The sequence below is a fragment of the Amblyomma mixtum genome, chromosome 4 (assembly GCF_055824585.1).
Source record: "Amblyomma mixtum isolate Tamu chromosome 4, ASM5582458v1, whole genome shotgun sequence".
Taxonomy (NCBI): Eukaryota; Metazoa; Arthropoda; class Arachnida; order Ixodida; family Ixodidae; genus Amblyomma; species Amblyomma mixtum.
The window spans coordinates 37,182,518-37,195,817 of record NC_143015.1 but is presented as its reverse complement, the minus strand read 5'-3'; the positions used below and the strand labels follow the sequence as shown (position 1 = coordinate 37,195,817).

Sequence of the window (13,300 nt, the reverse complement as noted above, 5' to 3'; positions counted from 1 at the left end):
ATGCGAATTTAATGAATGGTTTACTGCATGCGTAATATAAGCCGCAGCACTAGCTATTCCATATACAACAGGACTCGCACAGAAGAAACATAAAGTATGGTGGAAAAACACCAACACAAAGCCTGGGGCACTATCCGTCGATACCCACTGCAGACAACTTGCTCGTGTTTAAGTAGATAAGGCTAGAGCAAGATACATTCGAAGAAATGCAGAGAAAACCTACTTCAGTAAATGTGTCACAAAAAAACAGTTCAATGCCCTTAAAGAAAATGTGGCAAAAGTTTCGTAAATTCACTGGTGACTTTACTTCTTTCACCTTTCCGCTGTTGACGACACCCGGTACATAAACATTATTAGAAGAGCGGGCGATTTTATTGGGCGGGCATTTTGCTAAAGTCTCATGGTCGTGCATCCAAACAAACACATCCCAGAAGCAGAAAACAATGGCATAAAAACGAAAACTTCCATTTGGAGCACGCATGTATGAGTACCACAACCAGCCTATCACAATGCACGAATTAAATACTGTGTACCCTCCGGCAACAAGACACCACCAGGTCTCCGCAATAAAATTCAGTTGGAAGTGCAGCATACGTCCTGTCGCACGTGTGTCTATTTTGTCCCCGTTTTGTCGTGCTGCTACGTTTTCAAGATGGACCAATACCAACTGGCCGAAACTTTGGTGCTTTTGCATAGTGTAAGTTAGAATCACTGGAAATAAAAATGAAGCAGAAATTGAAACTTTTTTTCTGATAATGAATGTAAAGTAAAAGTTAATAAACAACACTATGTTACACGTCCCCTGAAGCGTTGGCCACGAGAAAATCACTTTAAGGTGTTACAACCTATTATTATTACAGGTACTGTTGTTGTTGTTCTGACTGAGAGAAGGATGAAAAGGAAATTGCACGGGCCTGCCTACTGGCTCGAACCAAGCCACCACCGCTGCCACGTGCAGATAGAGGAGAGTTAAGAGATCAGAGGAAAGAGACAAAGGAAAGAAAAGACGCGCGTCGCAGCCACTACTGCGTCCGCCGGAGCGGACGCTGCTGAAAAAACAGATAAGCGGCCGAAGCCGCGCTCGCCGAAGCGAGGACAGATACCCTTTTAGGTACTGATGTCTAGCGCTACTCCTTTTTTCCCGATGCAGTAGAAATCTGGAACCAACTACCAAGCGACGTTGTGGACTGAACAGACGTAGAAAAATTTGAGATAGGTGTGAACACGTTCCTGGAGGATTGCTGTGCAAATCTGTCATTCTATGTTATTAAGTGTACTTTAGCGAAGAGAATTGCGCTTGTATTTTTATGTTTCCTTCCCTGTAATGACCGTCATACACAGGGTTAGCAGTATGAAAAATAAAAAAAAACATTGGATCGAGACAAGGCCGTTTGGTATATCCCAGTGGTATGTGCCTTCACATTGACACATTTATATAAGCAGCAAACGCCGCATAAGGCGTACTACTAGAATTGTTTGCACTGCAAGAAAAATACGACACCTATACTGCTTTTAATAAACTGATGACTCAAAATTAGAGATCAGTGTGACGACCCGCATGGGGAAAATGCGAAAGCATTGACGCCTCAAATTCGACGCCTTAATTCCTTTTCCGTCCACTTACCATATACCCGTCGAAACCATTCAAAGATCCATAGCTATTGGTTCTAATTAATTATCTATTTCTAACCTTATCGGTCAACGATTACTACCCATTTCGTTGTTCGAATTCGACGACTTATTTGCTTTTTCGTCCACTTACTATATACCAGTCCAGACCATTGAACCTTCCATTGCTTTTGCTTCTAATTAATTACTCGAAATCAACGAAGTATTTTTAACCGATTACTCTGAGTTTCATTCAGCTAAGACGTTTCAATCCACTTCGAACTTAATTTTTTTTGCTCATTTTGTAAAATTCTCTACTATTGCTTGCCGTCCGCGCTATTTCGATATTCCATTTTCACATTTTGACTAATCATTAACTATAATTATTTGCCTAATCATATTACACACAACTTTTTGTTCGCGAATCATCCTCACGCTGTCTTCTATCAATGGCAACAACTTGTTTGATGCTACCTCGTCCGAGAACGTGACAACTGCTGCGGACACGTTTTGCGGACACGTTCTGGTGGCTCGACCCCGTCGACAGAGCCTAGAAGTGGGTTCGCAATAATAGAAACACATGTTGGAAGTGCAGAAGTCCAAGGCAATACTGAAAATTGATGCGGCTTCCACAGTGTGCACCAGTTTTCACTACCAACAAATAGTAAAAGAGAACACCAAAAATAGCATCATCTACACTGATTCCCTCAGTATGCTCAAAGCCGTGCACTCTAGGAATGCTGCTAAGCCCAAGACAGGAAACATCATACATAACATAGTTAAAATCACTGAACACAAAATAAAAAATTCTGATATGTCTCCAGCCGTGATGGTATATTGGGCAATGAGAAAGCAGATGCATGCTCTGCACAAACACGATTTCGACAACTAAAGCAAGTCACTGCACACCTCAGATTCCGGAACGTTTGAAGTTTATGTACAGTAAACTGAGAAATTAGTGGCAGACCACATCAAAGAAGAAACTAGATTATTCAACAACCAACCAATTAAATTAGAACTGTTATTTCTATGCCTATCTTATTTTAGCGCTCTGGAGGAGAGTTACCTGAGGTCGGTGTGGTGCTAAAAAAGGCAACTTCAGGAGAATGAAAATCAATCCAGACATCAGGAACGTTTCACAAAAGTTATTTTATGTCGACTAGGCATTGGACACACACAACTTCCTACTCAACACAAGAGAAGCCTTTCTGTGAAATGTGTGGTGCTGCACTCACAGTGAACCACATTTTAACTTCGTACATAAAACTTGAACTAAGAAAAGTATTTCACAGCATTTTACAATGGATGCTGGTTTGGTTTGGTTTATGGGGTTTAACGTCCCAAAGCGACTAAGGCTATGAGAGACGCCGTAGTGGAGGGCTCCGGAAATTTCGACCACCTGGGGGTCTTTAACGTGCACTGACATCGCACAGTACACGGGCCTCTAGAATTTCGCCTCCAAAGAAATTCCAGCCGCCGCGGCCGGGATCGAACCCGCGTCTTTTGGGTCAGCAGCCGAGCACCATAGCCACTGAGCCACCGCGGCGGCTACAATGGATGCGTTCGATTACACCGTATGTTGCTTTTAGGTGATCGAGCACTTGATTTGTCAGTATTTTTAAGTTTCTCGAGGAAATCGGTGTTGTAAACAAACTCTAGTTATCAAAAGCTTCACATTTAGCAGAAAACCTCAGGTTAGCAGAAACCTTGGGTTTGGTTCATTATAGCCTCAGTTGCTTTTCCCCATTAAACTGAATATATCTAAGCGTCTTATCAAATAGAAAAGAATAAAAGCTTCCAATACATAAATGTACTAATCAAAGCTACACTACCGCAATATAGGGAAGTTATTCATCTCTTTCATTCACTAATCTTAACAAAGTTACACCTCATCGCAATCAACTGTCATGGAATAAAGTTCAAAAGGGTTGAAAATTGGGCGAGTTGGTACGAATTCATACTGGTATGGCACCACAAGGAATGTCATGCATGGAACATTCCTTTCACGTGCAGAACATAGGGCGTCATTACACGCTCCACCCTACATTTAATGATTCCGCGAATCAATACACAGATGTAATGCCCCTCCACAATAGTGTCACTATGGAGTGATTTCTGTGGCGGCCCTTTGCTGAAACTAGAAACTGCTTTTATTTTCATTGTTTTTTTACTTGCTGAATTTTCTCTCAATTTCTCGTAGAGGTCCTAGCAACAGAAATGCAACTTCGCACCATTATAGCGCAGCCACTGATACCCGGGTGGCTTTAGACTCCTCGGGCTGCTAGTTTGCAGCTTTTTCTCCTGCCCCAGCTTTTTTCATGCGTATATTTTTCCTGAATACAATATACATTGATTCAAACGGCTCCCGCTACTGACTTGGCGTTCCAAAGTGCCTATGTTATTCCATTGCTCTAGAGGAGAAGTACCGGAGGTCGGTGTGGTGTTCACGTAGCGATACCGCGGCTACGACATACGCTCATTACAAAGTCCTGAAAGGGAACCACGTGGATGCTCACTTGAAAAATAAAAAGCGTGCATTGTGTCCTGCCCTTCACAGAACGCGCTTGGGTTGCGCTCCATATCCAGAGTAGTGGCGTCCAAGCTGAGCAGTGGCGCTACAGCTCATGCCGGTTAGAACGGGTAAATTGACCGCGCCTTCGATCGAACGCTTAAAGCAACATCGGTATCTAACTGTGCCAATCTATCGGCAGTCGTTCCTATCGCGATTCATATTACATTATTGCTCACCTCTTTACGACGGAAATAATTTAGAGACGCATGAATATACTATAGCCTTTGAATGCAAACTACAGCGTCAACTGTTCGCGTTCAACAGCTCCGACGAAGAAGTATATTTAGTTCCATACTCGAATGTATTAGATAACACAACATCGAATCGGCTGGCAGTGCGTAACGCTAGAACTGTCTATTGAATATTATTCTCTCGAAATTAAGGACAAGCGCCTCGCGCATAACAGATGTTATCGGCAGAGGCTCTGTAAAGCTAAGATTTATTCCAGTTAATCAATGCACATCCGCATACGCGAAGAATGCTTTCAGAAGTAGTAACGACTTCGGAGAGGATAGGCCTCATTTAAATGCCTAATCTACGCTGCGGTCAGTACAAACCACCCTCATTAAAAAAAACACCTGAATCTCTTGCGTGGCATTGCACACATATACCAATAATAGGACTGAATGTGCACGCGACGCACATGAGCGCTCAGCAACTCTACTATCGCTTTTCGAACGACCCACATGTTCTGCTACAAAGTCCCTCTACCCTTGTCTTAGTGCTTATTTTCCTTCGGCACGCTCTTCCCCTGGGCGGCATCCTTCTGCTTGGCGCTCTTTTCTTTGGCTGCGCGCTTCTCCTTCGGCGATGTCGCTTCGGAGTCCGCCTTGGGCGCCTCGGATCCCGTCTTAGCTGTCGAAGAGCCACCACTCGGCTTGGCAGTCGCGTGCGGTGGTTTCTTCGCGGCCGCGTCAGCTGGCGATGCCGGGTGTGTGGACCGCTTCCCCGAACTGCCGACGCCTCCTTTCAAGTTCTCCTCGGCCGTGTGGACTAGCGCTTCGTCCAACACGCTCGACATGTGGCTCCCTTCGTCCGAGGTCACCACCGAGGCCATTGAGCCCCGCTCGGCGCGCTCAACGGCCGCCTGGTGGTACACGTCCGTGATGATCGCCACCATGCACTGCGAGTTAAGCGGGGCGAATTTAACCCGAATATTTAACAGAAAAAACGCTCATTCACTGCCGTGGTAAGGCCCGTATTATTACTTACCCTGCTAGCAGTTAGGCGTAACTCTGAAAATCTGTATTGGTCTGAACACGAGGTTACTTGGTGTTCGTCACAGTATTCTTGAATCATCATCCCTATGAACTTCCTCAATGTGTGAAACCAAAGATTTGTAATGTTTTATTCGCATCTTCCTTATGTAATTAAAAAGTGTGGGGCACCCCTGCTGAGACGGGTTAAATAACGGTGCTATAAACAAAGAAAGGATTGCAGAGTATGTTAGCTAATATAAATTTTACAGTCTGCTGACCGTCTATTTAGGCACTTTAAAGCACACAGACCACACCGTTTTTACCGGCAAAGATTCTCTCGAAAATAATATTTTAGTACAGACACTCCTTCCAAATGTAGCCGCCTTGTACTGAAACGATGCGCAGTATCCCAGAAGGGCTACCGATGACTCTATAATCTCCAATGCCGTACCAAATACGGGAGAGAGATGCTGTAAAATATTTTACCAAGGCTTCAAAATGGCTACAGAAAGTTAGGCGTAAATCTTTCGAAGTTAGCGCTCTTTGAACTTAAGCACTTGTTCAAACCCACAGGTACAATAATGGATGATATTTAGACTGTGTGTATGTATGTTTACTTACAACCGCCAGCGTAAATGTTTCATTTTCGTTCGTTCCTAGGTTAATACGGAGTTGAAATTGATTTCATTGATATCATGACGGGTGTATCTATTTCGGCACTCCTTTGTGCTTCCGCTGCCACTGTGCTTTGCGGGCAGGCACTACTGAATCCTCCGTAAAACAGCTTTTCTTAGGCTCCTGTGGATTGGCGATTGAATGAACTAATTAATTGACTAATTCATTCATTACTTATGAATTAAGTTAGGAAACTTCGAGTCGCTATTTTTCACCTCCAGGCTTCAAAGACGCCTCCTCAAAAAGAATCACCCCACCGCCGTGGATGTAGCAGGGTTTAAAGCATTCTGGAGGTGGTCACAAGAGGTTTCACACGCTCGTATTAGTGCTCCAATACAGTTAGTTTGTAAGCAGACTGCAATTCACGAACGTAGTACCCGGTGGAATAACTCTGCATTCAATCCCCATTTTTCTTGGTGACAAAAAAACTTTTATTGCCCGCCCGCAAAGATAGCGATTACTTTTATGTTGTCACATGGCGCTCATAACGTCGTGGACTGCTTGAGATTTACGTTGTTTTTCAACGATACCTTAGTTGGGCTAAGCGGCTTCCACAACTACTTGGCGGCTGCGATTGCAACGGATATGCTCAACGGTCATCGAAAAAGTGAATCATCGCTGCTCTTGGCAGTGCTGAATTTAAGGCTGGCAGAGAACGTTCGAGATGCGGCACTAGGTAACTACGACAACCCTGAGCGATATAAAAAAGCTTCGGCATGGCTGTGATCATTCGAGATATATCAGCCGCGTGCCATTGGATGTGACAAAGGATAAAAAACGGTAAAAACAATTGCGGCATTAGCCCCATTTTAGTTAAGCGTCGTTCCCTTGATTAACAATGGAAAAAAGGTAGGTGAAGTAAACTTTAAACAAAAGCACCTAGCGTACATTAGCGCCAATAAATGACTGTGGACAAAGGCCATGCACCACTAGTGGTCGAGTGCGGTGCCGCGCGGATTCTGTCATTCGATCAGGACAAACTTCATAGTCCAGCTCACCTAGTCGCCGAATGATATTGCACGGGACGAAGCAGCGCCGCAAAATTTTTTCGCTCAGTCTACGGCAGCGGTTGGGTGTCCAAACCTACATTCGGTCACCTGGCTTATATTATGCGTGGCGTAAGCGTAAATGGTAGTCTCGGGTGTCGGTGCGCTGTTGGTCTCCATTGCTAAGGCAATCAAAACGTCGGGGTTAAAGGTCGGCGGCGACTTAAATTTTTTCCTCATCAGTGAAGTCCTGCAACATAGCGTCGAACATTGTGGTGGCCTCCTTGCCTAATACGAGCTGAAATGTGGTTGACTCGGTTGTCTCCTGGACAACGATGCTGTAGGCGAAAGCCACGCAGGCCAAGATCACGTCCCGTGTTCTGCGTTCGGCGTTGACGCACAAAGACACCATGCCCACAATACTATTCATCAAACGCTCCGCAAGGCTACTGGCCTACGGGTGATATGTGGTTGCTTTCCAGTTGCCGGCGTGGTTGTAGATCCCTGAAAATAGCTTGCGTTGCGATAAGAATTTCTGGGGCGCCGTAACGCAACCGGAACTGCTCGAAAAAACATTCTGTGGCTTCCTCAGCACCACCGTTGGCACGGCTTTCGTTTCGGTGTCGCGGGTCAGGTAATCAGACGCCGCATGATGCACTCGTGGCCCAATGTTGACGTTTGCAAAAGGCCAAAGAGATCCATCCCTGTTAGAAGGATTTTGTCAGTGGCGGTAAATGTTTTAGTAGTCCAGCTGGCCTGGTCGTCTGCATCCTTCGACGCTGGCAGGCACGGCAAATTTTCACGCATCGTGTAACATCAGGGGATAACCAGGTCCAACAATGCTTCTCTTCAATTAGGCAGAGCCTGCGTGTGAATGTCGGCTGGTCATGTGAAACGTGATTTCTTTTCTCTGGCTTGTAGGCACAACACGAAGGCAGCGGTATCTGAAGCTGCGAAATTTTTCTTCACAAGAACGTCTTTCTGTAAGGAGAAGGATGGCAGATGGCGTCGGGATACTGTGGTCTGTGAAGTGGTCCTGATTTCCAGCTACTAGGCAAGGCCTTTTAGCTCAGGATCCCAGCAATGCTATCGCGTGAAATTGCTGGCAGTTAACGGTTCCCGGAAGGCGTCATCATCATCGTGTCTTCGTTGTGCGGCCACAACGGTTGGTGCCAGGCGCTCTAGGTCGCAGTACTTCCGCCCAGACTTGCAGATACAGTGACGTCGAACAGCTGAAGACACACGCCTCAACGAGTGAGGCAGTATGAGGAAGAGATGAGGCTTGGGCATGTTGGTATGACATACTTAAGGGAAATAAATAGCGCACAAGAGAAGACGGGACAAGCGAGGAGACACAGACAAGCGCTAACTTTCAACAGACGGTTTATTGCAAAATCGGGAGCATATATACACATGTCCAGATAGGCAACAAAGAAAAGGATCGAAGATAAGATCAACAAGACACACACCCCCTCGACGGCACATCTGCTTATCGTGCCAGATATGCAAGCTCTTTTTTCGACAAATTAACGGAAGGTTCACTGACACAATCCGGTCCAAAACGCACGGCAGATTGTTGAAGCGTCGAACATCGTGCGTTTTGGACCGGATTGTGTCGGTGAACCTTCCGTTAATTTGTCGAAAAAAGAGCTTGTATATCTGGCACGATAAGCAGATGTGCCGTCGAGGGGGTGTGTGTCTTGTTGATCTTATCTTCGATCCTTTTCTTTGTTGCCTTTCTGGACATGTGTATATATGCTCCCGATTTTGCAATAAACCGTCTGTTGAAAGTTAGCGCTTGTCTGTGTCTCCTCGCTTGTCCCGTCTTCTCTTGTGCGCTATTTATTTCCCTTAAGCAGTATGAGGGCTTCTTCAGACTGACAATCCAGCACAGTTTTTGGTGCTAGCGGACAGCACTCAATACGCATTGCTACATGTATGGGCGAAATTTCGATGTTCCCCAAATCATGGGAAGGCACTCCGTCTCAGTCGTCGAACAGTTCACCTCAACCTTTGACAGGGAAAGTTTCGCAGACGCGATTACGTGTTCGAGCCCGCCATTTCTCTGAACTAGGTCTCCGCGTAGGCCCAGGCTAATTGCGTCATTATGAATTTCTGTCTCGGCTTGATAATATGCCCACAAACCGGAGGGAACTGTAAGCGACGCGGACGTTGAATCAGGGCTTCCACTTTTTGCACTTTCCACTTGGATGGCACATCCGCCTTTCTAAGCTGGGTCAGAGCATTGGCGATGAGTGAGAAGGTATTGACGAATCGTCGAGAATGCGCGCACAAACATAGAACTCTGCGCAAAACTTTCTTTTCGTGCGCAGCGGAAATTGTGCAACAACTCTGCTTTGTGTCGGTGCATACACAGTCCTTGCTGATGATCTAGCCGAGGAACAGCCGTTTCTGGTAGGTAAGCGGCATTTCTCAGGCTTCAGGGTAACTAAGGAACACCTCATTGCATCCAGTACTGCCTTAACCTCTGCAGGCGTTCACTGAAGCTGATCACAAAGGCTAGGACGTCGTCTAGATTTTGAGGCCTAAACACAGAACGTCCATTAATCACTGAAAAGTTGCTCGTGCGGAGCGAGTCTCAAGTGACATGATCTCGAACTCGCATAGGCCATCTGCAGTGTGGGAGGTTCTTCCTCGATCCATTTCGCCGTCTTCAGTCTGCCAGTAACCGCTCTTTAGATCCACCACAGAAAAGTGCTTGGCCTGGCGGAGCCGCTGTAGCGTATCGTTGGCCTCGAGGATGGCGTACAGAAGTCATTTTTGTTAGGTTGTTCAGCCGCCGGTAATCAATAAAGAAACTAAATGTGCCGTCTCTCGTTCTCACCAACACAGCCCTTGCCATCCGGGGGCTCTACGACGGCTGGATGGCGCTTTGGCGATGCACTTCTTTCACTTCGGTGCTGATAGATTTGCGTCCTCACGGTGACACACGGTATAGATTTTGGCAGAGAGGTCGTGCGTGTTCATTACTGCCTTGCGGTGTTCTGCAAAAGCTATTTGTGGACTTTAGAGGACGACGAGAATGACTCGTTCTAACTTTGAAGTTGACTGCATACCGAGTCTTGGTTTTCGGGGAAGGGCTGGGTCAATGTTGAAGCCGGGGGAGTTGTCTTGTTTCGGGGAGTGCACTGCGTATCCGCCGATGATGGTGAAGGTGTCCCTAGCGCCACATAATCCGTCTAATAAAGCAATCGTCGCGCCTTTGTTAAGGCGTCGATAATCTTTTCACCAGCACCTCGGCTGGCCGATTTCTAGTAATGCCCAGTGCCGCATCAAACAGTAATTTCAGAACAAGAGCAACGCAATGATTTCCTTGATGTTCTCTGTAATCCCGTCACGTACAGGGATGATGACGCTTGAGGCAGTGACACGCTCACATCTTAATCAAGCAAACTGAAGGCGACGTGCTGCTCCCGTGTTGTCTTCGTCTGCTAAAACCTGACGGACTTCAGTTGACGCTCAGTGATCGCTGGCTGCGCAGTTAAGAAGTCATTGGCTCATCTCATGTCTCGGGAACAATGCTGCAGGATTAAGAAAGTTTCAGGGTAAGTATGACCACTGACGTGCAGCGATAGCGGAGAGGTAAAGCATCTTCCTCGCGTAAAACCGTCGTTCGAATCCCGGTGGCGCAATTCTCCACCGTGTTTAGGAAAAAAAAAATCCGCGTGGCGATGGAACTGCATAACCAGGCCTGGGGTGCGGCTTGATCTCGGTGATGGGAACCGAAAACGAATTCCCTTACCAGAGCACGATTTCTCCACCCTGGAGTAGTACTTGGCCAAAACCTCCTATATGAAAAAACGAATTAACCGCCGGCCCTCAGTCCCTAGCGGCTGCGCAGCAAGTGATCAAGGCGGCGGTCAGACTTGTGACGCAGCGGAGGGTGCTAGATTCTCTGGCTCCGGACAGGCCGCCATTGTAAACTGAACCTGGCAACGTTTAACTCTAGAACCTAATCCAGTGAGGGTAGCCTGTCAGTGCTATTCGATGAAGTAGCGGGTATTAAACGCGATGTCATAGGGTTTAGTGAGGTTAATAGGGTGTATGAGACATATTCAGTACGAGAGCTATTGTATGACCTAATCATTTTTAGACGCTAGCTTCAATCAGTTCAAACGCAGAAAATCGTTTCGTTACGTATCGAATTTCCCCAAGAAACGCACACTACATCCACTTGCCGTTTACGATTACCTAGGTCATAGAAAATGCCCCGCATCATGTACAATGCGCTATGCGGCAAGGACTTAACCAGCCAGTGCAGTGACTGAAGAAGGAACAAAATGAAGCAAGCTGTGTTCGGTTCTCCTCGGCTGAATTTAAAACAAAGACTAGTAACGGGAGTCCTGTGCAAAAAGAGTCCTCGCTCACCTTCAGGAATTTTCCCCAGGCCTCGACGGCAGCGGGTGTCATGCGCTTCTCGTCCTTCGCCTGCAGCACGTCCACGAGACACTGGCCCATCACCTCGAAGTGGTACGGCTTGACTCCCTTTCGGCGCAGGTGTTCGGTCGCGTTGCGCCGCACGAGCACCTCGAAGGTTGCTGGGTCGTGCAGGCTCTCCACCATGGAGGTGAGGTGGTATCCGATGGAGCATCCGTGCGCCCTGAACGCTGGGTCGTCCTTGAGCGTGGCGACTGCCTTTCCGCGGAAGTGCTTGAACATCTTCAGGTACTCGGGGTGCTTGACGAACATGGAGAGGAATAGGAGCACGCCGTACTCGCGGTTCTCCTTGCAGAAGTTGCGCCACGTCTCCTGGATGATCTTCACCTCGCTCTCTGTCAAGCCCGTCTGCTGGTCCGGCAACTCGCCAGCCTTGCGGCTCGCGTTTCCCATCGCTTCCCCGACGGGTTTTCTTCGGGACAGTTCACCGCTGCTACGGCCACGAACCTCGAAGGCGCAATGAGACCAGGAGCGTAAGGATCGCAGCGGTGGTGGTTCTTCTTCACCTTCTTCGTCTCGGAGCGTGCTGCTTTTGGGAGAGAATTGGAAGCCACAATAAAAGACGAACATAGTGGCTAAAATGAAAGTTATTCCTGTTAAAGGACGCAAAGCATCACTTTCGAATGCGCAAATGCCCTAGTGATTCTGTTGGCAATAAAAAGAACTGCTATTTATCCCCTCTTTGATTACTTACCAGCTTACATTTCGCATAGAAAACGAAATGATCGAAGCAGTTAGGCTAATTTGTAAAATGCACAAATATATCACAGCCCAAGAAGTGCTAATACTGACTGCTTAAAGGCAGATTTTCTAAACATAAGTTGAGGTAATATTTCTAAATATTACCCCAACCAACTAGCCTGGAACAGCACCCCCATTATCTAAACTACCGTTTGTTTGGTTTAGATTGTTTAATTTGCCAAGGAACAGATAAGTTGCTGCATGATTAATTAACAGTAGAAACTTGAAGGGACACTTAAGACCTGCCTTAAGGGTATGACGGGATAGCGTAAATGTGTCCGCTCAGCGGTATGGGACAGTCTTTGCGTATCACTTCGTAGACACGGACGCTGTTCTTTCTTTCAGAATAACATAACGCCTAATCAGCCCGTAAGAATACAGTGCGATAAAATTATATTCGTAGCACGGAAGTACTCCCTTGCGCTTAGGTTCTGCCTGTATGCCTATGTATGCGGAATTCGTCATACTTTGCAACCCTACACCCCGGGGAATCCTCATACTACTGGCGCCTAGTACAGCTGCTAAGCGGTGACCGACACCACCGATACGTGGCTGTTTCAAACACAGCCAACGTCTGGGCTTCTGGGACCCTCGTTGCTCTTAGCAAGGAGCCTCTCGCTATTTATCATTAATTTTACTGCCATCTGCCCCGTTGAGCAGTTTGGTCACAGTGCGGTGGGTAGGCATGCAGGTGGGGAACCCGCTTTACTTGAAATGCCGCCGACGTCGAGGTTCCCGCTGACCGGGGCCCTTAGCTTTCGCGTTAAAAGAGCGGAGTAAACCGGCCCGCAGACAAGACACCCCAACGAGACCGGGCGAAAAGTGCAAACCAGACCTTTCGAAAAGTGCAACTTTAACCCCTATTTCACACCCGCACCTTATCAGGCATCGTTACGGGCCACCGCAGTGACACAGTGGTTGTGGTGCTCGGCTGCTGACCGGGAAGATGCGGGTTGATCCCGGCCGCGGCGGTCGAATTTAGATGGAGGTGAAATTCTAGAGGCTCGTGTACTGCGCGATGTCAGTGCACGTCAATGAACCCCAGGTGATCGAAATATCTG

At 47.0% G+C, this 13,300-nt stretch overlaps 1 protein-coding gene across 1 annotated transcript; it reads right to left on the bottom strand.

Annotated features, from left to right (window-relative positions):
• Positions 1-4,898: 4,898 nt before the first annotated feature.
• Positions 4,899-11,970, bottom strand: LOC149346239 (cytoglobin-1-like). The gene is made up of 2 exons (XM_089585361.1): positions 11,430-11,970; positions 4,899-5,303 (listed from the first exon to the last, which is right to left on the bottom strand). Exons 1-2 carry the CDS (start codon positions 11,889-11,891, stop codon positions 4,899-4,901), a joined length of 867 nt encoding a protein of 288 aa, XP_089441487.1. The 5' UTR covers positions 11,892-11,970.
• Positions 11,971-13,300: the final 1,330 nt, after the last annotated feature.

Coding starts and splice junctions, on each gene's coding strand:
- LOC149346239 (XM_089585361.1), bottom strand. CDS start 11,891: ATGGGAAACGCGAGCCGCAAGGCTGGCGAGTTGCCGGACCAGCAGACG. Junction 5,304..11,429: donor CCTGGGGAAAATTCCTGAAG/GTGAGCGAGGAC, acceptor CTTAACTCGCAG/TGCATGGTGGCGATCATCAC.